General features: G+C 54.1%; 1 protein-coding gene across 1 annotated transcript in view; it reads left to right on the top strand.

Moving 5' to 3' along the window:
* The first annotated feature begins 3,831 nt into the window (after positions 1-3,831).
* Igsf21 (immunoglobin superfamily member 21) overlaps positions 3,832-24,109 on the top strand; it is a 222,401-nt gene continuing 202,123 nt past the window's right edge. The window contains exon 1 of the mRNA XM_028880731.2: positions 3,832-4,346. Coding sequence (XP_028736564.1) covers positions 4,277-4,346 — 70 coding nt within the window. The 5' untranslated portion in view covers positions 3,832-4,276. The remainder of the gene's footprint in view (positions 4,347-24,109) is intronic.

The following is a 24,109-nucleotide window of genomic DNA, read 5'->3' as shown; positions in this document are numbered from 1 at the left end:
CATGCCATAACTTCCAGTTGTGTTGAATTTAGGCAAAGAATAAAGAGCTGGTCCTGCCTGGGATGCATGCTGGTGGTGTTCATTCACGGTATAAAGAGAAGTACGGGAGGGCAAGAGAGAGAGAAAGAAGTAGAAAGAGGCAGAGAGGCAGGGAGAGAGAAGGAGAGAGAGGGAGAGGGAGAGGGAGAGGGAGAGGGAGAGGGGAGAGAGAGAGAGAGAGAGAGAGAGAGAGAGATCCTTTGGGCACACACCTGTCCCTATGCTCAGAATCCCCTGCCTTACCCACTCTACATGATTCTCCTGGTATCTCTGAGACTCAGTTTTCTTATCTACAAATTATTGTCATGGAGAGCTTTCATGATGATTATGTGGGATAAAAGAAATGGACGCAATGGACTTGTGAAAGTGTTTCCATCTGGCCTGTGTATACACGCGGGTCCCTTGTGGCGATGGCAGATGTGGGCTGGCCTAGGAGGCTATGCAAGAGCTCTAGCTCTGAAGTGCATCCTGGCTTAGACTCTGGGTCTGTCACTAGCTGTGTCCTGGAAAAGTTGCTTAACTTGTTTGTGCCTCAGTTTTCTCGTCTCTAAAATAGAACCCACTGTTTCACATGCTAAATTCTCTGCCAGAGCCTGGCACCAGAGGCAGGTCCCCGAACTCTCTACCTCACTAAGTAGTAGTCCCCAAGCTTACTAAGCCCACCCCTCGGAACCAGTCTGTGAGAGCCAATGGTACGCTCTCCGCTGCTCTCCGCTCTCCCTCCGCTCTCCGCTCTCGGCTCTCCGCTCTCCGGAAGGAAGCGAACTAAAAGTGACCTGCACCGGCCATCCCTGGAGTGGGGCGGAGAAGGTTGCTTTGTGTGTTAGCACCCTCTGTTGGGGGAGCCCGTCTCAGCACCAAGGACAGAGGACTAGGGCGGGGTCACAGCTGGGGGCAGGCAGACAGCTGCACCTTGGCTGCCTAGAGGCCCGTGGCTCCAGCTGGGCCAGAGCCCAAGAAAGAGGCGTGGCCCACTGTGACTCATGAGTCTGAGTACCAGGACAGAAAAAGGAAGGCCTGCCTCTGGCGGGCAGCAGGTCCATTAGTAGACAGAAACTAAATTAAAAGCCCATGGCTGCCCTGGGTGACTTTTCCTTTGCTCAGTCACCCCGTGCCCCCTGCTAACTGACTCCCTGCGCTTCGGAGTCGCCTTTCTGTGCCGCGGAAGAAAGGGCTCCGGAACGGTGCTTTATGGAGCTGGAGGGGCGGGGCTGCTGGCTGAGCGGGGAGGCGGGCTGTTGCTGTTATCATTACCATATGGTAATAGGCGTGCGTTGGCAGCCCGGCCTCTTCTGGGGGAACCGACTCTGCACCTGGGCGAGATGTCTTTTCTTTGGTGGGCCCTGCTGGGCTTCACAGTCCTGGGCCTCTGAGAAGGTTTGTGGTCACAGCTTGTCACCGAGGACAAGCTTGAGCTCAGAGATAAGGGACAAGCCAGTGATCTTCTCTCATTCAGCCTTTCATTCATTCTTCCATCCATTCAATACTCAGTGAAGACCTACTATGTGCCACCGGTGAGGGTGACCAGTCCTTTTTACATAGGGTGATGTTCAAGGACAGTGTGGACAGTCAAGAGGACTTGGGGATGAAGGTGAGTCCACTGAGGTGTCCAAATTCCAAGCCCAAGACCTGGCAACACATTTCTTTGATTTCAAACTTTTTCTCCTATCTACCCTCCCCACAGATGCTATTCTCAGAAGGGCTCCATGGAGGCAACACCCTGGCCCTCTGAAGCTCCCCAGGGCTCTCTCCCAGCTGGTTGAGGGTGGGGCTGACAGGGAGCTAATATCACCCAGGTAGGCAGGGGCTACAAGCACTGCCTGCTCCTCTCATCCCCCAATGGCAGGGCTGGGTAGGTGTAGCCAGGAAGCCTTACCCACTCAGGCGTCACCTGAGGAACTCTGGCCTGTCCCCCCTCACCTGGCTGACTCTCCATTGCAGCTTTGAGAGCAGGAATAATCACACAGCAATGCATGCATTTCCTTTAAGCTCAGCTGGGTATGAGGTGGGGGGGCGGGGGGGCAGCGGGGGGCAACGGGGGGCGGCGGGGGGGGGGGCGGAGGAGGGCTGCGGGGGGGGGGGGGAAGCATTAGGACTTGGAACTCCTCAGCCCGGGAGCCTCTCACACAGAGGGCTTAGAAAGCTGGATAGCTTTTTCCTGAGGCAGAAGCAGAGAGGTGGAAGGGAGGGATGGGCAGGACCAGAAAGGCAACGGTTGTGCTCTTCCCATGGCTGGGTTAGGTCAGAAAGAAGATTTGGGGAGAGAGAGATGCCCTCAAGCTCACCCTCAGCGGCTTGGAGAAGATGAGTCTTGGGGGAGGGTCAAGAGGAAGCAAAGATCTGTGAGAGGAAGGATAAAGGCCCAAGACTCCAGTGTTCAAGCCAGATCCAGCCCAATCAGGCTGGCAACCAATTAGTCTGATTCAAAAAAAAAAAAAAAAAAATACCCACATAGGGACAAACTGTAATCAAACACCTATTTATAAGGGTTTATTACGATCATTATTATTATTTTACTGAGAGGATCATTCTAAAGCTTGTCAGGTGAACGTATGCGTTCAGATCTAAATAAATGCAAATCGCTCCTTCCCTGGAGCAGAGCCGCTGAGCAAGCCTGAGCTGCAGCTAGCTGCCTTGGGAGACCACGTGCTGAGGCAGGCTGCAGAGGGCAAAGGAAGGGATCGGGTCACTCCGTGGGGCATCCTAGCACACGTCTCTCCCAGCACCTGCCAAACCACTGCCCACTGCCCACCTGTCTCCCGAGGACCGCAGCCAGTGGAACTGGCAGTGTACCCATTGCCCAGCTGAGTAAACTGAGCAACAAATGGATGCAGCAGTCTAGCAAATAGAAGAGTTGGGACTTCCCAGGAGAGCGCGGTATAAGGAGCCCTGGGTCTTGGTTTCTGGGCCCAGATTTACCCCCTCGTTCTACCGGCCATTCTGAATCTTGTCAGTCAAACTCATGGTCCCTTGTGTAGCTTCACTACCCCCCCCCGCCGCCGCCCACCCCCAAAACTAAGAGCACCGGGCTACTCTTCACGTGGCAGGAGCCCCGAAGGCCATCTTGGGCCCAGGCTTAATGGTGTGTATGATCTGTGGGTGGCCACCAGAGCAATGATCTGACACAAGGTTCAACCCCCCACTTCTCAAGTGGAGGAGCTGGGGTGTCAGGCCTGATTAGAAGGTGACAGCTTGGTCTCTGACAGAAGAAAACAGTCGTGCCTCTCTTGCCCGGTCCTGCCTGGATGCAGAATGCAGCTGCGCGGGGCGCGGGGGTGGATCCCTTATTTGTGGAACACTGAAGCCCCGAAGCCCCTAAGGAGGACATTCATGGTGCCAAAGCCAGCCCCAGGACCCACAGATCCACATCCCGCCGGGGAAAGCGTCTCTTTCTAGAGGGAGGGTGCTCGCATCTATCAAGGGGGCGTCCAGAGACACCGCCAGGTGGAGTAGGGGGGGGTGTTCGGGTGGAGCAAAAGCTTGGGTGTGTGTGTGTGTGTGTGTGTGTGTGTGTGTGTGTGTGTGTAGGTGGATGCGGCTCACAAGCAAGCAGTTGTAATGTGACGGGGGTGGGTGGGTAGGGGGTAGGAGCCGATGGGGGGGGGGCGAGTTCTCCTCTCTGCAATAAATCGGCTTAGCGGACGAGAGCCGAACAGCCCAGAACGGATTAAAGAAAAGTCTGTAGAATACAGCGGCGAGAGCGGCGCAGGGGGCGGGGGCTGGGGGGCGGGGCGGCGGGGAAGGAGGGAGAGGAGGGGGCGCGAGAAGAGCGAGCGCGGGGCAGAGCGCGGCGGCGCGGGCAGAGCTTCGGCTCCAAACTCCGCCGCTGCCGCCACGGATCCGACTCCGGCCGCCGTGGGTGCCGAGCGCAACCAACCAGCCGGCAGCAGCTGCGCGCCCCGACCAGGTCCGGTGCAGCCCAGAGCAGTCGGCGCATCGCAGAGCAGCCCGGCGCAGCCGGTGCAGTCAGTCCATCTGGTGCAGCCCGGAGCATCCTAGTGCAGCCCAGAGCAACCCGGTGGTGCAGCCCGTTAACAACCCGGAGCAGCCCGGGGCAGCCTGGCGGCCGGGCCGCGGTAGCATGGGGACGTCCCCGTGGCGCCCCTCGCTACCCGTCACCGCCACGGCCGGCGGCCCGGGTCACAAGCGCGTCTGAGCCCATGGCGAGGGGACCCACAGCCGCCACCACGATCGCCGCCACCGCCGCCCCGGCCAGCGCCGCCAGCTCCTGGGCACCATGCGAGCTGCTCCAAGCCTCCGCCGCGCCGCCTGTCTGCTGCTAGCCGCGATCCTGGACCTGGCGCGCGGTGAGTGTGCGGGCGCCCGCGGGAGCCCGGGGCCAGGGGACGCGCGCGGGGACCGAGAAGGGCGCGGGCCAGGGCGGCTCTGCGAGTCTCGGGCTGCAGGCACAGTCCTGGAGTGGGTCTGTGCCAGGGTGTGTGTGTGTGTGTGTGTGTGTGTGTGTGTGTGTGTGTGTGTGTTGCGTCTGTATGTGAGTGTCCAAGAATCAGCTGTGTGTGGAGAGGGCAGGGGAGTCCATTCAGATGTGCCTGTGTGGTGGTGTGTGGGTCTGTGTTTGTGAAGGGTGTCGGAGAGTCTAGATCAGTTACATGGAGGTGTGGGAGAGAAAGTCTGAGTGTTTGGGGGTGTGAACTCCTTCGTGAGGGTATGAAGTGTGTGAGTGAGTGTCAACGCCATGTGTGAACCTATTAAGGGGAGGATGTGTGAGGTGTGGCGTTTCACGTGTGTCTTGGGTGTGCTTGCTGGCCCCCGGAGGGCTGCGTGAAAGCTGGTGACTGTGTTTCTGTGATTCGGGGGCAGGAGTGTGCCTACCTACACGTGGTAGTCTAGGACTTCAGGTCCTATGAGCTTGTGGTCTGGGAGCAGGTGCTGAGGGAGCCTGGGGCTCTGTGTGCAGAGAACTGTGATCACATCTGGGGCTGGAGGGGATCCAACAGTACGGCTGTGTCTCTCTCTCTTTCTGTGTCCTGCATGGACTTGGCCCTGGGTTAACCAAATGGAAGGCAACTGAACCCCAAAGAGTTGCCCAGAGCTAGCCGTGCTGGGCAACTAGGGTGCCGGGGTTGGGGCCGTCTGGGAGGAGGGGCATCCTGCCCAGCACTGCCCTCTGGTGGGTCTTAAATGACGGGAAGCCAAACCTGGCGACCTTTCCAGCAGGGAACAGGGGCAGATGCCTGCCCAGCAGGGCAGAGGCAGGGCCAACAAAGTCATCGGAAGGGATTCCAGGGGGCGTAAAGAGAGAGGCCTTCTCCAAGTCCAGCCACAACCACTGGTTTTGAAATCAGAGTATGGCTCCCCCGGAAGGTGGGAGGGTGTGAAAGTAGCCATTGTCTTCAATAGGGCCTTGGCCTCTGTCCCGTTTAGGCCATAGTGGAGGGTCAGTCCTTGTCCCCCATACTGGGAAGGGCCTAGATGAGCTCTGAGATTGTCCTCCGAGGGGCGTGCCCCTAAAATTACTTGCACTCTTCCAACCTCCTCAGTCTACTGAAAGGGCTTCGTCTACTGATGGGAGGATTTGAGTGTAGGTGTGGGTCCTGTAGGCAATGGGGGAGGGGCTGGTGTGACCCTCAAGGAAAGTCAGGCAGGTACTTTGTACCTCCTATCCTTTATGGGAGCAAATACTTTCTGAAGTGTGTCAAATCTCGCTGTAACTTTGGGAGCGAGGGCTCCCCCTTTGGGATGCCTCTTGAAAGAAAGATGATGTGTGGGAGGGTCCGGGTCCCAGCGCTCCCGTGAAGGCTCTGGGCTTTGTGGAAACGCACTGGAGCCCTCACCTGGACGCTACAGGGAGCGGGATTGGGGGTTGGGGACAGGACGGAATTACCCCATTCCCTCAACCTGGAATGCGCATGGTAAAAAGAAGCAGGGGAGGGAATGGAAAGAGCCGGGTGGGGAACCCCGACTGCGTCAGGACCCCACCCTGTGAGCTCGCGCCTGAGCCGCCAGCCCTGGTCTCCAGCTTGGCTGCAGAGAGCTATATCCCGGCGCACTGGCGTCTCAGCTCCGCTCCGCTAGCTTCTGCGGGCTGCGGGAAGCGCTGTCTCCCGGCACCCGGGTGAACGCGTGGAACTGGGACTCGCGGGTGGGGGTACACGTCGCCTCTCAGCTCCGCAGTCCCACATCTCTCGGTCTCAAAACTTTGTGCTGGTCGCAGGGACCCCGAGGTGACAGAGGCTTCTCTTTTTGAGATCCTCCGGGAAAGATCCACTTTCCCTTTCCAGGCTAGGCCATCACGGGAGGCAGGAGCAAGAGGAGGTCCTTTCGAGGCGTGAACCAGCGGGCTATGCCGGAGGAGGGCGCCTTTCCTGCAGGCGGTCGCGATGCCCACGATCCGTGCATCTGGCGTAGCTTTGCGGAGCCACCTGCCAGGGGATGCCTGGGAAGATGTGGGAGGGTGGATTCCAGGCAGCGCACCCAGAAAGCACATTGGCCCTCCCTGAGAAGGACACAGACAGTCATTTCCGCTGGAGGGGTACGACCATTGTGGTGGCAGGGCAAAAAGGCTGAGTTGGAGAAGTGTCTTTGCAACACTCCTGTGCCCCACTTCCTACCACCAGGCTCTTCTCTGGGCTCCAACATCGCCTAGGGACCCCCTGAAGTATCTTGATCTGGGTAAAAGGAAACCGCACACTGCACAGTGTCCCTAAAGAGAGAAAGTGCGTCAGGCTGAGGAGGTAGAGGGAGAGATGAGGCTCTTTAGACTTGCCTGGTTCGGCCTTGAAACATTCTCCACTGAAAGCAGTGGGCGCCGGGCAGACCTAAGTAGAGCTAAAAGGGTCCAGAGACCTGGCCTGCTGGAGTCCATGGTGCTGGGGGCTGCGCGGCTCTACAAGCTCCAGTTCTGCAGCTGGGTGTCATCAGGTGTGGGCTGAGGGCTGGTTCCACGATGCTCACGAAGGCGGCGGCGGCGGGTGGGGGATTCTGCTCTATGAGCAGGTATACTGACTTCTCTGCACACACACACACACACACACACACACACACACACACACACACACACACCCTCACCGCTCGGGGACACCACACTCTGTGTGTCTCCACCCGCTGCTGCTAGGGACTGACTAGGGGCTTGGCCAAGACTGACTATCGGACCCCTATCCACCACTACGCCCCCATGGTCACGCCCCTTCCTAAACCGCACCTCCCCACACCCAAGAAGATTTCCCTGGGAGATCGAATTACTATAAAAGGGAGTTTCTAGTAGGCTCAGAGCAACTTCTGAGTTCCAGGGTCACTGAACTTTGTGGCTTTCACCTCCACCCCTAAGATCCCACTGCCTTGAGCAGGGTGCTATGTTTCTATGCTGACCTAGTTTGGTTTAGGCCGGTGCCTGGACCTGGAAGTCTTTGTTCACAGTAATTTTTTTTTTTTTTTAAATACAAACCTAGACCACTCCTGTCCTGGTATCCTAGCTGGAATCGGGTGGTTTGATTTTGATTTTTCCCCTCAGTAGTTCCCATTGTAGTGGCCTGTCCTCATCCCTGCCCTCAAGATGGGTTCACAAACCTTTTTTTCTACAGATTAGGAAACTGAGGCTCCATTCTTTAAGATTAATCACAACAGAAGCATAGCTCCTTCCAGTTCCCTCCTGGCCCTGCCCCAGGCCCTCTTTTTACTGTTCCCAGTGGGCAGGGTGTTCTGGCTAAGGCTATCAGGTGCCCTCTAAAGGATGCCTTTCTGCCTGGATCCCCTGACTCAGAAGATGGATTGCATGCACACTTGAGTCTCACTGGACTCCGGCGAGCCCTGGCAGAGAGGGGAAGGGGAGGTGATGGGGTTTAAGGAGATGTTCTGGTTTGTATCCATCCAGAACTTCAACTGCAGGGGGGCAGTGTTTCTGCTCACTGGTCTTAGGGATGCCCGGGGGTCTTTAATTCGATGGCCAGCAGTCTGACTTTCCCCTCTGCCCCTCTGCTGCTCCCCAGCCCACTGAACACTCATTTGTAGACTCAGCCCATCATATTGTGTGCAGTATGGTGGGATGGAGCTTTGCAGTGGGGATGTGGACCTGACCAAGCAAGGGAGCACCCACCATAATGATGCTTACAGCTCCGTGGGAGGTGGATCCTTTGCTTAATGGAGGAAGGGGCTGTGAGTACTCTAGTCAAGTGTTTCTTTCACATTTATTCCTCCCTCTGAGACATAAAATTAGCCCCATTTTGCAGAGGGGGAAACTGAGGTTCAGGGGAGTTAAGTGACTTTGCCAAAGTCACCCAGTCAGTAAGGGATGAGCAGGGGGCCAGCATTGGGCTGTCTGCCTCCTAGCCTGGGCTCCTTGCCCTGGGAAGATTGATCCTCCCGATTTCCTCAGGCCCAGCCCTGAGGATGGCTGAGGGAACCAGGTCTGTCTGCATACTTCACCCTTCACCAAACTCAAGGTGAAAGAGAATTATTCAGTGTGTTCATCTGCACAGATGGGCGAGGGCGTGTCCCTGGTAGACACTGTCATCATTAAGAAAATCAGTGGGCATCTGCTGGGGGCAGGGTATGTCTGCAAAGAGAAGGACCAACAAGCATGACCTCATCCCAGTGTGTAGCGGGGTGGGGAGTGGGGTGGGAGAACACGTTCCTGAAAAGATGAACTCCTCTCTCTTTTCTTTCCCAACCCTTCTTTTCCCACTACCTTCCCTTCCTTTCTGGGCTTTTTCTTCCCTTCCCTTCCCTTCCCTTCCCTTCCCTTCCCTTCCCTTCCCTTCCCTTCCCTTCCCTTCCCTTCCCTTCCCTTCCCTTCCCTTCTCTCCCCTCCCCCACTCTCCCTCTCTCCTGTCCCCCACTCTCGCCCTCCCCCCTTAAAACAAAAGCCAAACTGAGAACCCTTTGTGAGTGGAGACTTGGAGTTTCTGCCAGGTCTGAAGCAGTCCACACACACCTGCACGGTGGTCCTTGAAGGCAGCCGCAACCACTTGGAGCGGGTGCCGAAGGTGCTGGGCCTTCTTTCCATTTCAACCACAGATGGTGAAGCCTAGGGTATCACTCCTGAGGGGGGGTTCCCATTCCTAGGAATAAATTTCAGGGCACAAACAGGGTGACAAGGCCCCACTGTATGTTTCCAGTAGATCAGAGGCGTCTCCTGGCTGGTCAAGGCTCCGTAGAAGGACCCTGGGTGCAAAGTGAGGAACTGAAGGCAGTCACTATGGAGCCCAGAGCAGCAGAGAAAGGGCAGGAGCAGGGCCCTGTCGAGGAGGCTCGATCTTAGCCCGGGAAGGAATCTGTGCTGGCATGTCTGCCAGCTCTCTCCCACCTCCTAGGCACACAGGTCTGCTCTGGGTTTGATTGAGACGCAATTCCAAACTACGTGTCAGTGAGTGAGCCGAGCTCTTTGGGCTCCATGACCCCCCCCCCAGCTGCTCCCCACTGCACTGCGGTGTCTCCAGGAAGAAGTGGCCTCAGCTATAGGCAAGTGTGGCCCTCAGGTCAGGACTCCCCAAGACAGGATCATCAGATGGAACCTGAACATGCAGCATCGAGAAGACAGAGAACTACTTAGATGCTCTCCTTGCCAATGAGGCCCTCAGAAGCTGACCTCTGTCATTTCCCAGGGCCTGGTGCTGGTGAGACTCTCCTCTCAGGAAGAGAGCTGAGATGAACCAGTTACAGCTCAGAGGCATTTGCTAGAGGTTCTGGTAGGGGGGATCCCTGTGTTAGCCACAGTCACCTCCTGGCATGTCCAGCTCAAGGTGTTGGACGGGAACCTCCACACTCTCCTCATCAGCCACTCTGGAGGTGGTGCCAACTTCCTTCAAAGAGCAGCACGGACCCTGTGTGTGTGGAGGGCCATGTGGTCCATTGGCTAGAGGTGGCTGGTCCCATCCCTGTGCTCTGTCTTTCCACTGAGTGCCATCTGAGACCCACATTGTCACCTCTACTGAGTGAGACAGGGGCCTTGTTTGTTTCTGCTCATTACTGCTTCTTCCCCTAACACATAGTGGTGCCCAGCACAGGGCTCTATAGATCAATAGGTCATCTTTAACCTTTAGACACACGTGCCAGCTTAAAGGAGCCAACAGGCAGCTTTTCTGCTTCTCCAGAAGGCACGTGACAAGGTTTGCAGCATGTGAGATTTAGTCCGGATACACAAGAGGACTTCCTGTCGAGGAAAGCCTTCTGCTGTTGGAACAACAGCCTTTTTTGCAGAAGACTGGTAGATCGTTAGAGTGGCCATCAAATGAATGAATGAGGTCTACCCCAAGCCCTGTCCCCCGCCTCTGGCAGTATGAGAATGTTCCTGCTGTCCAGTTCTGTGCACTGACTGGGCACAGTCACTCTGGCTGGTATCTAGGCAGACCAGTCAACTGTAGAAGACAGTGGGAAGAGCAAAGGACTTCCTATCGCCAGTGTGCTCCCGGGGCGGGGGAGGGGGTGCTGCCCTCGGCTGTGACAGATGTTGGAGAGGAAAAAGGAAGGGGGAGAAAGGAAAAGAATTATTGAGCAGCGATCCTGTACCAGATAGATGCACCCACAGTTTGTGTTACACCCTCTTGGAACTCCTATTGGTGAGATAGCCTCCCTGTCTTGCAGACTAGGTTATGAGTCTTGGGTAGCTCCAGTGGCCAGCCCAAGTCCCCCCTAGTGAGGGGGCTGGCTCTACCTCTGCCTGTCCCTCCTCAGCCCTGAGTGTTTCCTGTTACTAACTAGCACATTGACATCCCAGAAATGGTCAGTGCTACAACAAGGGCTCCAGAAGAACCTGCTAGAAAACACTGGGCAGGACACTTAGGTCTGCTGGGTCCACCTCCATCTCTTCCTTATGGCCCAGTATCCAGTGGTCTTGAGTTCCAGTCCCCATTTGAATTGGGGTCAGAGCAGGTCACTTCCTGGCACAGTGTACCTAGGCTTGACCCTGACCACCTCTGTCTTAGCTTCTTTGTCTTTCAAAAGGCAAGAGCAGGAGAGTGGGGGCGTGGCTCCGTTGTTAGGAGTGGGGGCGTGGCTCCGTTGTTAGGCGTGGGGGCGTGGCTCCGTTGTTAGGAGTGGGGGCGTGGCTCCGTTGTTAGCCTGCTGGCCTAACAGCTCCATGCAAACCAGGAATGGTGGTTCACACCTGTAATCTTACACTAGAGATAAGAGGATCAGGAGTTCAAGGTCATTCTTAGCTACACAGTCTGAGGCCGGTGAGAGCTACATGAGACCCTGTCTCACATAAATAACTATAAATGAGTGAAAAGTGAGGGCTGGGGGAGGGAGGGAGATTTTACAGGACACACTCCTGTGTAGTGGGCCCTGGGGGTTGTGGTCCGGAAGTTTCTGACAGGCTACATGGACTCGCCCATCTGTCACATGTCACCACTGCAGGCTGACTTTGCATCTTACAGTCCCCTCCACTAGTAACAGCCACCTCAGACCTAAAGGGACCTCTACGGAGGACCCCCAGGGTATGGACACCCACACAGTACTGCCTGGCTTGAAAACGTTCAGAGAGAGCGAATCATTAAGGAGGTAACACAAATGGGGCCTGGAGATGAGCGAGCGAGCGGGCCCTGAAGGCTGTGAGGACAAGAACACAGTCAAGCCCTTGTTTAGTTCTTGGTCCAGAGGTCACAGGGTCACACACGGCTTGGCATAGCTGCAAATGTGACACAAAATCATAAACTAACTGACAGCCTTAAGAGGGGTGTGTGTGTGTGTGTGTGTGTGTGTGTGTGTGTGTGTGTGTGGTTTTATTACAATGTCTTTCGCTGTCCAGCGGTTGGAGGATATGCCTGATAGTGCAGAGGGGTCCAAGGAAGATGGAAGAACAAAAATACACCATTGAGCCTAGAAGGGGTGGCCAGTGAGCGACCAGGCTGGTGTTGGACTGTGGTGGGCAGCACGCAGAGGTTGCTGCTAGCCAGGCCCAGGATCTGGTCTGTGCTTGGAGCCTGGGAGCCAAAGTGCGTTTGGTCCTATACCTGGGAACTCTCCAGAACCTCTGTTGGGTGATGAATGGTTGCTGGGGCTGCCAGGGCTGATGTAGCCTCTAGGAAGATACGCTGCCCTTCAGGGACTGCCCATGGCTGCCGATGTCCTGACTGGGGTCTTCCAGGACTGCATTGCCTGGACCAGAGCCAAGACTGATGGGAGAGGGTACTGTCTATGGAGAAACTTCTAGTCTCCAGCAGGCATCTGACTGGTCAGGGCTTGTCTCCAACATGTGCCCCATGTATGAACTTGAGGCGGCCGTCATTGCTCCCAGCCTTGGTTTCCCCAAAGACACAAGTTGGGTAAGGCTGCTGGGACAGGCATGTCAGGTGACGTGAGGAAGCCTTGGTGCCTGGTACAGGACATATGAGATGTGGCCGCTGTAATCACAACCCCTGGCTCTCAGAGAGTGGTGGCACCCCTGCCCAGGGCCCAGACAAGGTGACACAGTGCAGAGCAGTCCTGGTGACATTGTAAAGAACCTCCCAAGTTCCAAACCTTGGAACAGCAATGTTGGGGTCAGAGGAGGAGGACACTAGCTCCTTCTCCTCCTCCTCAGTTGTTTGTTAGTTTGTTTTACTTATGTCAGCACCCAGGGCCTTCTGTGCGATAGACAAAGTGATCTGAGCCACGCCACAGCACCGCTTTTTTTTTTTTTTTTTTTTTTTTTTACTTTGTCATTGTTATTTTTTAGATGGACTCTCTCTATGCAACCCTGGTTGTCCTGGAACTTGTTAGGTAGACCTGGCTGGACTCAAACTCACAGAGATCCTCCTGCCTCTGCCTCCCAAGTGCTGGGCTTGAAGGCTTGCGCCACCACACCCAGCACTTTTTATTTCTGATGCAGGGGTTCGGTAAATTGTCCACGATGGCTTTGAACTTGTACAATCCTCCTGCCAGGATTGCGCACCTGACCCGGCTTGTCCTCCCTGTTACCAAGGCAAACCCAGAGGCAAGGGATGGGAAGGACTCTTTCCTAAGCACATGTGGAGTAATGTGGGGAACATGGTCCAGCTTCCTGTCCCAGGAGAGCCCAGGGAGAAGGTTTCTGGGGTCTTCTAGTGGCTGGTGGAGAGTGGCAGCAGTCGGGGATGGGGGTGGGACAGGGTCCCCAGCTTCATAAATAACAGGAGCCTCGGGGGTGCGAGGCAGCTGAGCTGCTGGGTGTTTGTCCCTTACCAAGCTGTCCTCTCTGCCCTTTGGTCTGTCACAGCCGAGGCTCCTCTGATGGCCACTCGTCATGGGCGCTCCCATGATCTCACCAGTACCATCAGTCCCTTCCTTCCCGATCACTCGCACCCCACCCAAAGGAAGGCGTCCACTGGGGCTGCCCTGGCATTTTGCTGGGTTGGATGGGTAGCTCAGAGGCTCTGGGGCACAAAGGCCAGGCTGGGGGGTAGGCAGGGGACTGGCATCTGTATTTGTAGTTAGCGTTCATGGCTCATCGCCTGAGCCAGCCTGGCTGGTATTTCGTCAAGCAGAAATTCAAGCTATATAATAGCCAAAGGCCAGGTGCCTGGCTCCAGAGAGCAGGTGAACAGCTGCTAATTGTCACGGGGCACCTACTGTCCCAGGCAGGGGCGGAAGGAGCGCCGTGGGGACGGCGGTGATGGCCACTTCACAAAGACCTCTTTGTTCACTTCTGCTGCCGAAAAGTGGGTCGCTGCTTGCTGGGAGGGGAAGCGGTGTGTATGGCAGGACTGGGGGTGGGAGTCTGGGCCTGTCGCCTGACTGAGGCGCTTGAGGTGGGATGAGGCAGAGGCAAGGGAGCCTGTGTGGAGGCTCCTGAGGCTGGGGCTGCCTGAGCAGGCAGGGTTAGTGGCTTCCAGGACAGCCAGGGCTGCAGGGAGTGGCTTCTAGGCTCAGGACAGCTAGGTCTTCCCTGGTTCTCCCCTCCCTCTGCCTCTGTGCCGTAGGTGAAGATGCAGGGTTCCTGGACCAGGCGCCGTGATGAGTTCTAAAAATCCAAAGGAGAATGAATGAGCTAGTCCTGACCTTCATGGGGCTTACAGTCTAGGGCCACAGCTGTGGCCAGGGGGATAGCTTGGTGGGTAGAGTGCTTTCTGTGGGATCCCCAGAGCCCATGAAAAAGCCAGGCATGCTGCACACTCATAATCCCAGGACTTGCAGGGGAGGACAGAGACAGGTGGGTCCCAGGGGCTTGCTAATCTGACAATCCAGACAAAAGAGGGTCTCCAAGACCTGTGAGAACCTGTGAAGAAGCAACTGAAGGAAGATATTCCAACATCAGCCTCTGGCCTCCACACAGGCCTACGTGGGGTGGAGGATACACTGTGTACACACAAAAATATACATACACACAAATATACATAAACACATACATACAAGTACATACACACACATACACATGTTGTTTGTTTTTGCTCTTTTAGGGCCCCACCACTCAGGTCCCAAATAAATCACACATGGAGTCTTATATTTAATTATAAATACCTGGCCCTAGCTTGGCTTGTTTCTTGTCAGCTTTCTTAAATTAGCCCATCTACCTTTTGCCTTTGGGCTTTTACCTTTCTCTATTTCTGTATACTTTTCATTATTTCTTTTCTTTCCTCTTCTCTTCTTTTCTTTTCTTTTTCAGAGCTGAGGACCGAACCCCGGCCTTGCGCTTGCTAGGCAAATGCTGTACCACTGAGCTAAATCCCCAACCCCTTTTCATTATTTCTTACTCCATGTCTTGCTGTGTAACTAGGTGGCTGGCCCTTGATGTCTTCCTCCTTCTCTTGCTCCTAGATCTCTCCTCTCCCAGATTTCTCCTTCTATTTATTCTCTCTGCCTGTCATCCCCTCCCATCCTTTCTCCTGCCTTGCTATTGGCTGTTCAGTTCTACATTAGACCATCAGGTGTTTTACACAGGCACAGTAACACAGCTTCACAGAGTTAAACAAGTGCAATGTAAACAAAAGTAACACACCTTAAAATAATTTCCCCCAACATATACACACATATACATATGTGCAAACACACATACACACACGAAAAAAGATAAACACTAAATTAAGTTTCTCAGTGTCCATGTGACTGAGTCAACAAGGTTCAGTCCCTGTGACCACACAAGACATTTGGCAAGAACTTCCTGGATGCTGGTGGCTGATGGCCTCTGTGTGGGATGGTTCAGAGGGATGTTTCTACCTTAGCAAGTCCCGCAGGTGGGCTGGTTTTTTGTTTTTTTTTTTTTCTGTTTGTTTTTTGTTTGTTTGTTTGTTTGTTTTTTCGAGACAGCGTTTCTCTATGTAGTCCTGGCTGTCCTGGATCTCACTCTGTAGACCGGGCTGGCCTCAAACTCTCAGAGATCCCCACCTGGCTCTGCTTCCTGAGTGCTGGGATTAAAGGTGCACGCCACTGCCCCCCCCCCCCCGGCTTGTGCCATATTTCTTTAAGGTGTAGAAAGGTGCTGCCACCGTGAGTGGGGTGGGGGTGGGTGCTCTCGCATCTTCTCTTTCATTCCTGTCCTTCCAGCCCAGGAAGACACTTCAGGGGATGCCGTCCATCTTGAAATCTCTGCCACCACCTGCTAGCCTCCTGTTCAGCAAAAAGATAATGAGCTGGGAGCTGGGCAGGGTGGGACATACTGGTTTTCTCAGGACTCTTGAGGCTGAGGTAGGGAGATCATGAGCTGGAGGCTAGCCTGAGCTACATAGCAGAGCCCTGTCTAAGAACAGAGTTCCATCGCTGGGGCCACAAGCCCTCCAGAAGTGTGAGGTAGCAAGACACCTCACATCCAGTTTGGTGCTATTTGTCATTGGTTTCTCAGTTTATTTAAAGTAACTGGTGTTGGCTTGCCATTTGGGTCCCTGATTTAAATTCTCTCTTTCTTTAAAATGGCTTTATCTGAGTAAATAATGAGGGGCGTTAAGGAAAAATGTTAAGTGTGATGCAGAGCAGGTGGCATGGATCAGGTAGTCTGTGGAGGTGGTAGTGGATGTGAGCTGTGAGCCACTGGGTGGGGAGGGAGCCTTTGGTAGACAAGGAACAGGCTTTGACTTCTGGGGCACTTCCTGCATGATCTGTGAGTACTCCAGGTGGCATGGGGACTCAGGGGAGGGACCATCCCTATGTTTGTGCAGGGACTGGTCACAGTAGCCTGGGGGAACTGTGGAGACCAGGAAGCAATAGGCACAGAAACTGCCAGAAGGCCAGGTGGCCTGGACAGAGGGGACTTGTCAGGGGCCTAGAGAGGGGGAAGCTGCCTGTGGGTCTGCTGTTGGTACCCAGTGAGCAACAGCTGGAAAGCCTAGGCCAGCCTCGGAGGCTCTCAGCACACAGCCAAGGTGGAGTGAGCTTTCCTGCCACCATGAGAGAAGCAGCCCACTCCTACCCAGCCTCAGTTTCCCCATTTGTCAGAGGAGGGACATGCTCTGTGGCAGCCTGATGTGATGGGGGTGGAAATGTGAAGCAGAGCTTGGTACACTAACTACACTCTCCACAACGACAGTGTCCCAGTGACAGAGTCCATGACAGGTTTCCCCTGAGACAGGAAGGAGGCAGCCTGGCTTCTCCAGGGCATCGCAGTGTGCACAGGGTGTGCCAGCTTCCACACTGATCTGGGACGGCCTTGGCTGTGTGTCCTTCCAACTCTGGATGCTTCAGAATCCCTGAGCCTCCCTGATCCTCGGCCATCTCGCTGATGGATGACTTCACCCCAGGGCACACCGATACGTCGTTCCCACTCTATTTTCCACTCTATTTCCCACAGAGATGTTCTTTCTTCTTAGATCCATTCTGATCATCTCTCCTCACATCCCCACCGGCTCTTGCCATGTGCCACCCAAGCCACATCCATCACCAACAGGCTCCAACCTCGCTACTCCAAGCGGGTGTTCCAGGAGTGAGCCAGCGTGGTGGAGTGAGGAGCCTTCTTCTGTTTAAAGTTTTTTTTAGAGCACTCTCAGTAGAGAGGTGCTGACCCCCAAAGTCTCCTCTGAGAACACCCTGCACATGCCCACCCACCTCCCTTTCTTCTGAATCGGCCAAGTTCTTGCCTCCTGACCAGCAACTTCCCCAGCCCAGCCCCTCCTCCTCCATCCACCTGAGCGTTCAAATTGACTTTGATGCTGACTAATTTTGCCAGTTGAAATTCTGGAGAGGTTTATGCACACGGTGCTAGGTGAAAATTGCGGTGACAAATGCCAGCAACAATTTCTTCTCTGGCACCGTCTCAGAAGTGCCGGGGGCAAGACAGAACTCCCCTGCTTCAAGCTAACTTGCAATTGTCCATGCAGCCAGTCCTGCCCTTGGCTCTGCTTCTGAGTGGGTCCTAGTCCAGCCCTTTCCTTCCCTTCCCTTCCCACCCTTCCTGGCTGAGTTTGTGTCCTGAGCCTTCAGGACATCTGGCGCCACCTTGGGGACCAAGTTGGAGCAGGTGGTATTTCCATGCTTGTTACCTCTTCTGTGTCCCAGACTGTTCAAATTGTTTGATAAGGACCTTCTTCTGTGTTCTGTGGGGTGGGTCTCTATCCACACTCCTTGGGTAGGGAGCTAAGTCATCCAAGAATCCCACTTCCCTGGGTAGTTGATGCTCGTGGGTGCTCTCTTCTTACACTCAGCTGAGCTATCGACCTAAGTCCCCTTTCCATGACCTTTGTCCCCAGCACATCCTATCCTTCCTGCTCACATGATGGGTCTCTGAAAGTCAAGTTGAAATGGCTTCACTCCCTATTCATTTGTCTCACGCTAGGCATAATGTACAGCTTGCGATACCAACTGAATGACTCATAGTTCATATTCAAATGCTCGTGTGGCTGGTTCTCCGAGAGACAGTTCTTAATTGACCTCAAGGTAGCTGCAAGAACCTTGAAAAGGACTAGTTTGATGGGAAAGTCCCCAGCCTGGGGGTCCTTAAACCTCAGGAGATGGAGGTTTATGAGACATCCCACCTCCGTTAACTCTCTCATCCACTCTCCTGAATCATTGAAGGATACATCAGAGCGATTCGGTAATCTTCCACAGCAGTGTGTGGGGAAGACAAGCTCCATCCGTGTCCACAAGAGCTCCTAAAAACTCAGCTGGTGTTCCCCCAGCTGCGGGATCCCATCTTTTACAGAAGGAGAAACTGTGGTTCAGATAGGTTAAGCCACTTGCTCAAGATAACGCAGTCTTTTGAGATGAAACATCACCCCTGCAGCATCCTTCTCAAAAGTAGATGTAACAGGGACAAGGGACACTCCAATTGCCATGCATGCCTGGAGTGCAGACCTGTCCCTTCTGTGAGCACCACCTCTGGGTTGGACCCTGTGCTCTGGCTAGGGCTAAAGCTGGTTAAGATTATTGTCCTCAAGTGGATACAGAATTGTGAATCAATAATTACTATTAGAAGTTCTAAAATGGGGAGAGCGGCCAAGTCCATGGGGGACATAGGCTGGGGAGTCACTAATCTACATGCAAGCCAAAGATAACTAGAGAGGACACACAGACAGTCTTGAATTTTAGAAGTTTGCATAAAAGGAGCAATAACCGAATCTTTGTCTACAGAGCACTGGGCACTGGATTCTGGAGCAGAGAAAGAAATGAGGTGGGGTATGACACGCTGTAGGTCCAGATGGCTTAGTGACAGTCAGCTAGACCTGCTATGAGGTGGTTTCCCAGGTGTGGACTGTGAGTCCCTGGTACTCATAGCCAACTTGACAGGACCTGGAGTCACCTAGAAGACAAATCCCCAGGCATCTCTGAGGGGTTATCTAGACTAGGTTAGCCTTCAGCATGTCATCAAGGGACTATCTTGATTAGGTATTAGGTGGGAAGACACTAGACACCTGGGGTCCTAGTCAGAATAAAAAGCAGAAAGTGAGTTGAGCACCAGCATTTATCACGTCTCTGCTTGGTCACATGACTGTAGATGCCATGTGACCAGCTGCCTCACACTTCTGTCGCCATGACTTCCCCATCATGAGGGACTGCGTCCTTGAACTGTAAACCCAAATAAACCCTACCTTCTTCATTGCTTCTGTCTGGGTATTTTAATCACAGCAATGGGAAAAGGGACTAAGACATAGCTGTACTCACAGCTCCATCCTGGGACTCATGAGAGGCCTCTGGGGCCAATGGATGCTAGTCCTTCTGTCAGCCGTGTGCACCAGGAGACACTTCTGGACTCACGGTCCAAGATAGGGCTGCCCAGGCCCAGGTCCACTGCAAGTGGTACCAACAGCAAATGTCCTCTGAGCATCCTCGGTGTGTCCAGCACTGTGTCTGCTCTCACTCCCATGATGTCTTCCTAAGAGGCACCTGCTTGTACTGAATCTTCACTTCAAAAGAAACTGCAGCTGCAGAGATGTTAAGTCCCTTTCTCAAGGTAGCCCGGCTGGTGTGGGGTCCTGTTTGCGGCCTGCTTGCTCTCTGCTAACCTAATCTTTGCTAGCCTCCCATCCAGACCCTATACGGCTCTTGGTGGGACTTTGGGGCTCTATGACCTTATGGCTAGGTCACTGAGAAGGCCACAGGGCCAGCCTCTCTGTGCATCTCCATCAATGGGAGATGCTCCCCGTGCACTGTTGTCTGTGACTTCGCGGTTATTGCTTTTCTACAGTACATGGCTAACAGCTTCCTGCAGAAAGCATGCAACCCAGGGCTCAAACTTTAAAGGATCTTACTTAAGCAGCATTGTTTTCCACAGGAAGGAGCCACACAGACAGACTGTGTGGTTATATTGCATCATGCGAAGCTGAGCAGACAGGTGGATGGGGTTGGGTAGGTGTGTGGTCGACCAGGAAGACATGGTCCATGGTGGTGGGTGAAGGCTCTGCAGCCAACCCTTCCTCTTTCTGGAACCCCAGAGAGCATGGCTTCAAGGAAACCCATTGTTTACTGTTCCAGGAAGAAGTGGAGGATGGGTGGTGTACAGGGAGGGCCACCAGGGACACACAAAACTAGACAAAAAGGCCAGGCATTGGTGGTGCACGCCTTTAATTCCAGCACTCAGGAGGCAGAGCCAGGTGGATCTCTGTGAGTTCGAGGCCAGCCTGGGCTACCAAGTGAGTTCCAGGAAAGGCGCAATGCTACACAGAGAAACCCTGTCTCGAAAAAAAAAAAAAAAAAAAAAAAAAAAAACTAGACAAAAAGGTCTGCCTCCCCATGCTGTGAGCTGCCCTAGGACTTTTGACTTTTGTACATGCCAAGCCCTCTGTTCAAACTGACATCCTTTGAACTGAGTCATTCACATGTGATAGACTCTCCTCTGAGACATCACTTCACTCATTCATTCATTCAACATTTGTGGGTCATGCTCACACGCTGTGGAGCCCAGTAATGTCTAATGACCCATCTTCAGATCCCACTCCACCGCCCACACACTAGCACATGCCCTGGGCCTAGTCAGTGTATCTGCAGAGTTTGGGGAGCTGGTAAATGTGTGTGTCTTCTCCCCAGCAGCTTAGGACTTTCACACCAGAGACACCTGGAGCTATGGATGGGTTCACTAGGCCTTCAAAGCCAGACCAGCAAGGAAGGAAGAATCCTAACTTCCTGTGCTCTATTCATCCACCCGCCCATAGATCCATAGATTCACCTGTGAATTGTATCCATGTGCCCATCCACCCATACATTCATCCTCTCATCCCCCATGCATTCACCCACATATGCATCCATCCATCCATCCATCAATCTGTCCGTCCATCCATTCATCCATCCATCCATCATTCATCCCTTACTCATTCTCTTGTCCATTCCTGTATCCACCCATCTACCTATCTTCCCATTCATCTATACTTCCATACACACACACACACACACACACACACACACACACACACTTCTGCCTATTTTCTCACCCATCCACCCATTGTCCATTCCCCCATCCATCCATCTATCCATGTACCTATATATACTCTTGTCCATTTGTCTGCCCATCCATCTACTCATCCTCCCATCCATCTATACATCCTTCCATCCATCTATACATCCTCCCATCTATCTATCTATCTATCTATCTATCTATCTATCTATCTATCCATCAACCCACCTGTCTATCTATCAATGCATCTATCTATACTCATCCATCTGTCTACCCATCCATCCCATCCATCCATCCATCCACCCACCCACCTTTCTCCAACAAGTATTTACTGGATTCCCACTGTATTACAAGTGGCACAGCAGGCATTGGACGTGTGGGGAATGAGACTTAGGTAGAGGTTTTCCCCTTGAGCTGCCTCCTCAAGGGCAAAACTAGAGAGTAAGTATCTCCCTGAGTGGGGAGAGGCACCCTGCTAGGAGCAAGAAGAAGGCTGGAAGGAGCAATGGCCACAAGTGGGGTTCAGTGGGGAGGGTTCTGTCTGCTGTCCATCTGCTACACTTCAGGTGCTGGGGCTGCAAAGGAGAGCAACACCCCAGTCACCACAGCAGGACCAAGTGACTGGAGGCTGGGCTTTCAGGTTTGCAGTGAATGAAAGGGACTCCGATGAGACCCGAGAGGGCCTTGGAAAGCAGGAAGGGGTAGCAAGTATTTGACTGGCTCAGAGCTTCCAGACTGTGCTTCCCAGAACACCCAGTTTTCCACTGGGTACCATGGTACCACTTGGGAGGTAGCACAGGGGTCACAATCATCTTGACACGTGGGTCATGATGGTGGCTGAGGGGCGGCTCATTCCTGATGCAAGCATTCCTGTTCAGTCTTTTCTATTTTCTTGCCTGGGAAAGTAACACAGCCAAGCAAAGCCTTCATGGGTGAGGACAGGAGGATGAGGGGAGGTCCCAACCTCAGGGTGCCAGGTGCAGGATCCACTCTTATCACCTCTGCGTATGGGGACACTAAGGCTCAGGGATCTGTGAGGTTTCCTGGGCCACCAGAGGGACATAAATGCCTCAGATTCCTCTCACCTCCCATGCGGCATCATGTGGGTTGCTGTGGAAATGCCCCTCTCCATCTCCTCCCCCTTCCCTAAGACACCCCCAGGCCCCGCCCTCCCCGCCCTCCCCGCTGCCAGCCAACAGCTCCGCCTCGCCTCACGGGAGCCTTGAATTAGTAGAAATGTCCTAGGATCCCACGCTTCATTGTGTTTTATTAAGAGCACCCGAGCTGGCTCTGGCTGGCACAGCTGCTGGCCGTTCCTGCCCCTCCTCTCCGAGAAGGGCCACGTGTTATGTGCTACCGTGAGGAGGGAACTCTGCAGATGCACACAGACTCTGGGATTTAGAGAGAGAGCCCTGCGAGGTGTTCACACATCTCTAACGCATCTGGTCTTGTAGTAGCCATTTGGAGGCTCAGAGAGACTGAGGGACCAAGCCAGAGTCACACAGCACAGGGTACATGCCCCTAGTCTTCAGTTTGTGAAACTTTCCCCAGGCTCTATGCAAATCCAAGGCCAGACCAACGTCCTGTCCCAAGAGGAGTTACTCTCGGTCCCCTGCTGACCGAAGGGATGGCTGGTACTCACCCAGGGGCTTGTGAGTTTGGGTTTGGGACCCTGAGAAAGCACCAATGACTAGTTATATCTTCTGGGTCAGCCACCCCCTCCCCACTGCCTGGAAGATGCTGTCAGGGGTGATGGAGAGTCAAGGCTGTGGCTCTTCTGTTAGAAGCCACTGAACACATACGGGGGCAGTGTCTATGGAGTCTCCTGGAAGGACTTGAGGTGTCTTGAGTGGAGAAAAGGGAGGAGGGAGCATCTGGCTCTCCGTATTATTACTGTTGTTGTTGTTGTTATCAGGTACAATCTGCTGCTTGCTTGTCAAACACTGGTCTACCACGTGCCGGTCAACGTGGCACTGACTGGGACCCCAGGACTGACAGAGAAGCAGATGAGGCAGCTGTAAACATCTGGCTATGCCCTGCAGTGAACAAAGTAGCCAGTGAGGAGCCTGGGGTGGAAGGAAGGGCAATCCAGGGTGGCTTCTCAGAGGAGGTGTCTTTGAGCTGAACACGGGGCAGAAGAGAAGTGGGGAGGTTCAGCTCCACCTAGCCAGGGTGTGTGCTAGTCACTGACCCCTTCGCAGGGGTCCTTACCCAGATGTCCACATTACTGGAGATCTGTTGCCTGCAGTCCCCTGGCACCCTTTTGGCCTTGGATACCAGAAACAAGGCATTCTGAGTCCAAAAAAGGAGAGCAGGAGATGGAGACAAACCCATGCCTGAGCAACTCTGGATGGCTTTCTGTAGATGAGGAAACTGAGGCAGGGGAGGGTGCTGTTTTTAAGGGAACTGGGTTCTCCCAGAGTCTTTCTATCACTTCTGACTCCTCTTCTGCTTCCTGCTAGGTGATTGTGTGTGTCTGATGGGCTCGGGGTGGAGCTACAGCGCTGATGATCCACCCCTCACCTGGTCAGTTCCACTGGGTCCTCGGATAGCCTCTGGTCCCACAGGTCCCAGTGAGGGCACAGTGGGCTGGGTGGCAGGGAGCCATATGTATTGATGTCCCTCAGAGCTGGCAGGCGACGGGAAGCAGAAAGGTATTAATTAGCAGTTATTTGCTGGCAGTGAGATGGATAGAGATTAAGGTGTCGGCCCGCACATCCGTTTTGTAGCAGCCGAGAAGCAGTGGTAAATCAGCGCTATGAATCGATGCTGTGAGAAGGAGATACGTTTTAATCTTATTAGTGGCGTAGCATTATGAAGCCGAGAAAAGCCTCACTCAGGCCTAGGAGGGAGAGACTATTTTGTGTGAGGGGTAGGGGATGCCCGATGGGAGGATTCCAGTCAGGGGGTCAGCAGAGGGGCCCTGCCCAGCTTCCTGGTGTCTTTGTCATGGATTTAGCCCTACTGTGTGTCCCCCTGGGGCCTCTTCAGGAATGGACGGCTCTAACTTGGACCTGTCTGCATGGCCTGGTTGGGGTTTGACTTGTGTCCTGGATGACCCAGGATCAGGATCAAAGTTAAACTACACCTGCTTCTTGGTGTAGGGCTCAGGCTGAGAGAGAGCTTGGACAGTGAGAAGGGGACAGAGTTGTGGTTAGAACCACGGTGGGTATTGGGTGCCACTCTGAGCAGTGTGGTCTTCAGCTCTCCAACCACTTAGGATGGTGGGCATGTTTGCATGCGTGATTGGAGGTGCACACGTGTGTGGTGTGCATGTAGAGGTGGGGGGCAGCCTCAGGTGTGGGTGATCACCTTCCATCTATTCTGAGACCCCCATCATGCTGCATACTCTGGGGGTTCTCCTGTCTGCACCCCCTATCTCACCACAGGAGGACTGGGGTCAGA

The sequence above is a fragment of the Peromyscus leucopus genome, chromosome 2 (assembly GCF_004664715.2).
Source record: "Peromyscus leucopus breed LL Stock chromosome 2, UCI_PerLeu_2.1, whole genome shotgun sequence".
Lineage (NCBI taxonomy): Eukaryota > Metazoa > Chordata > Mammalia > Rodentia > Cricetidae > Peromyscus > Peromyscus leucopus.
The sequence above is the reverse complement of the archived record's forward strand: the minus strand, read 5'-3'. Positions and strand labels throughout refer to the sequence as shown.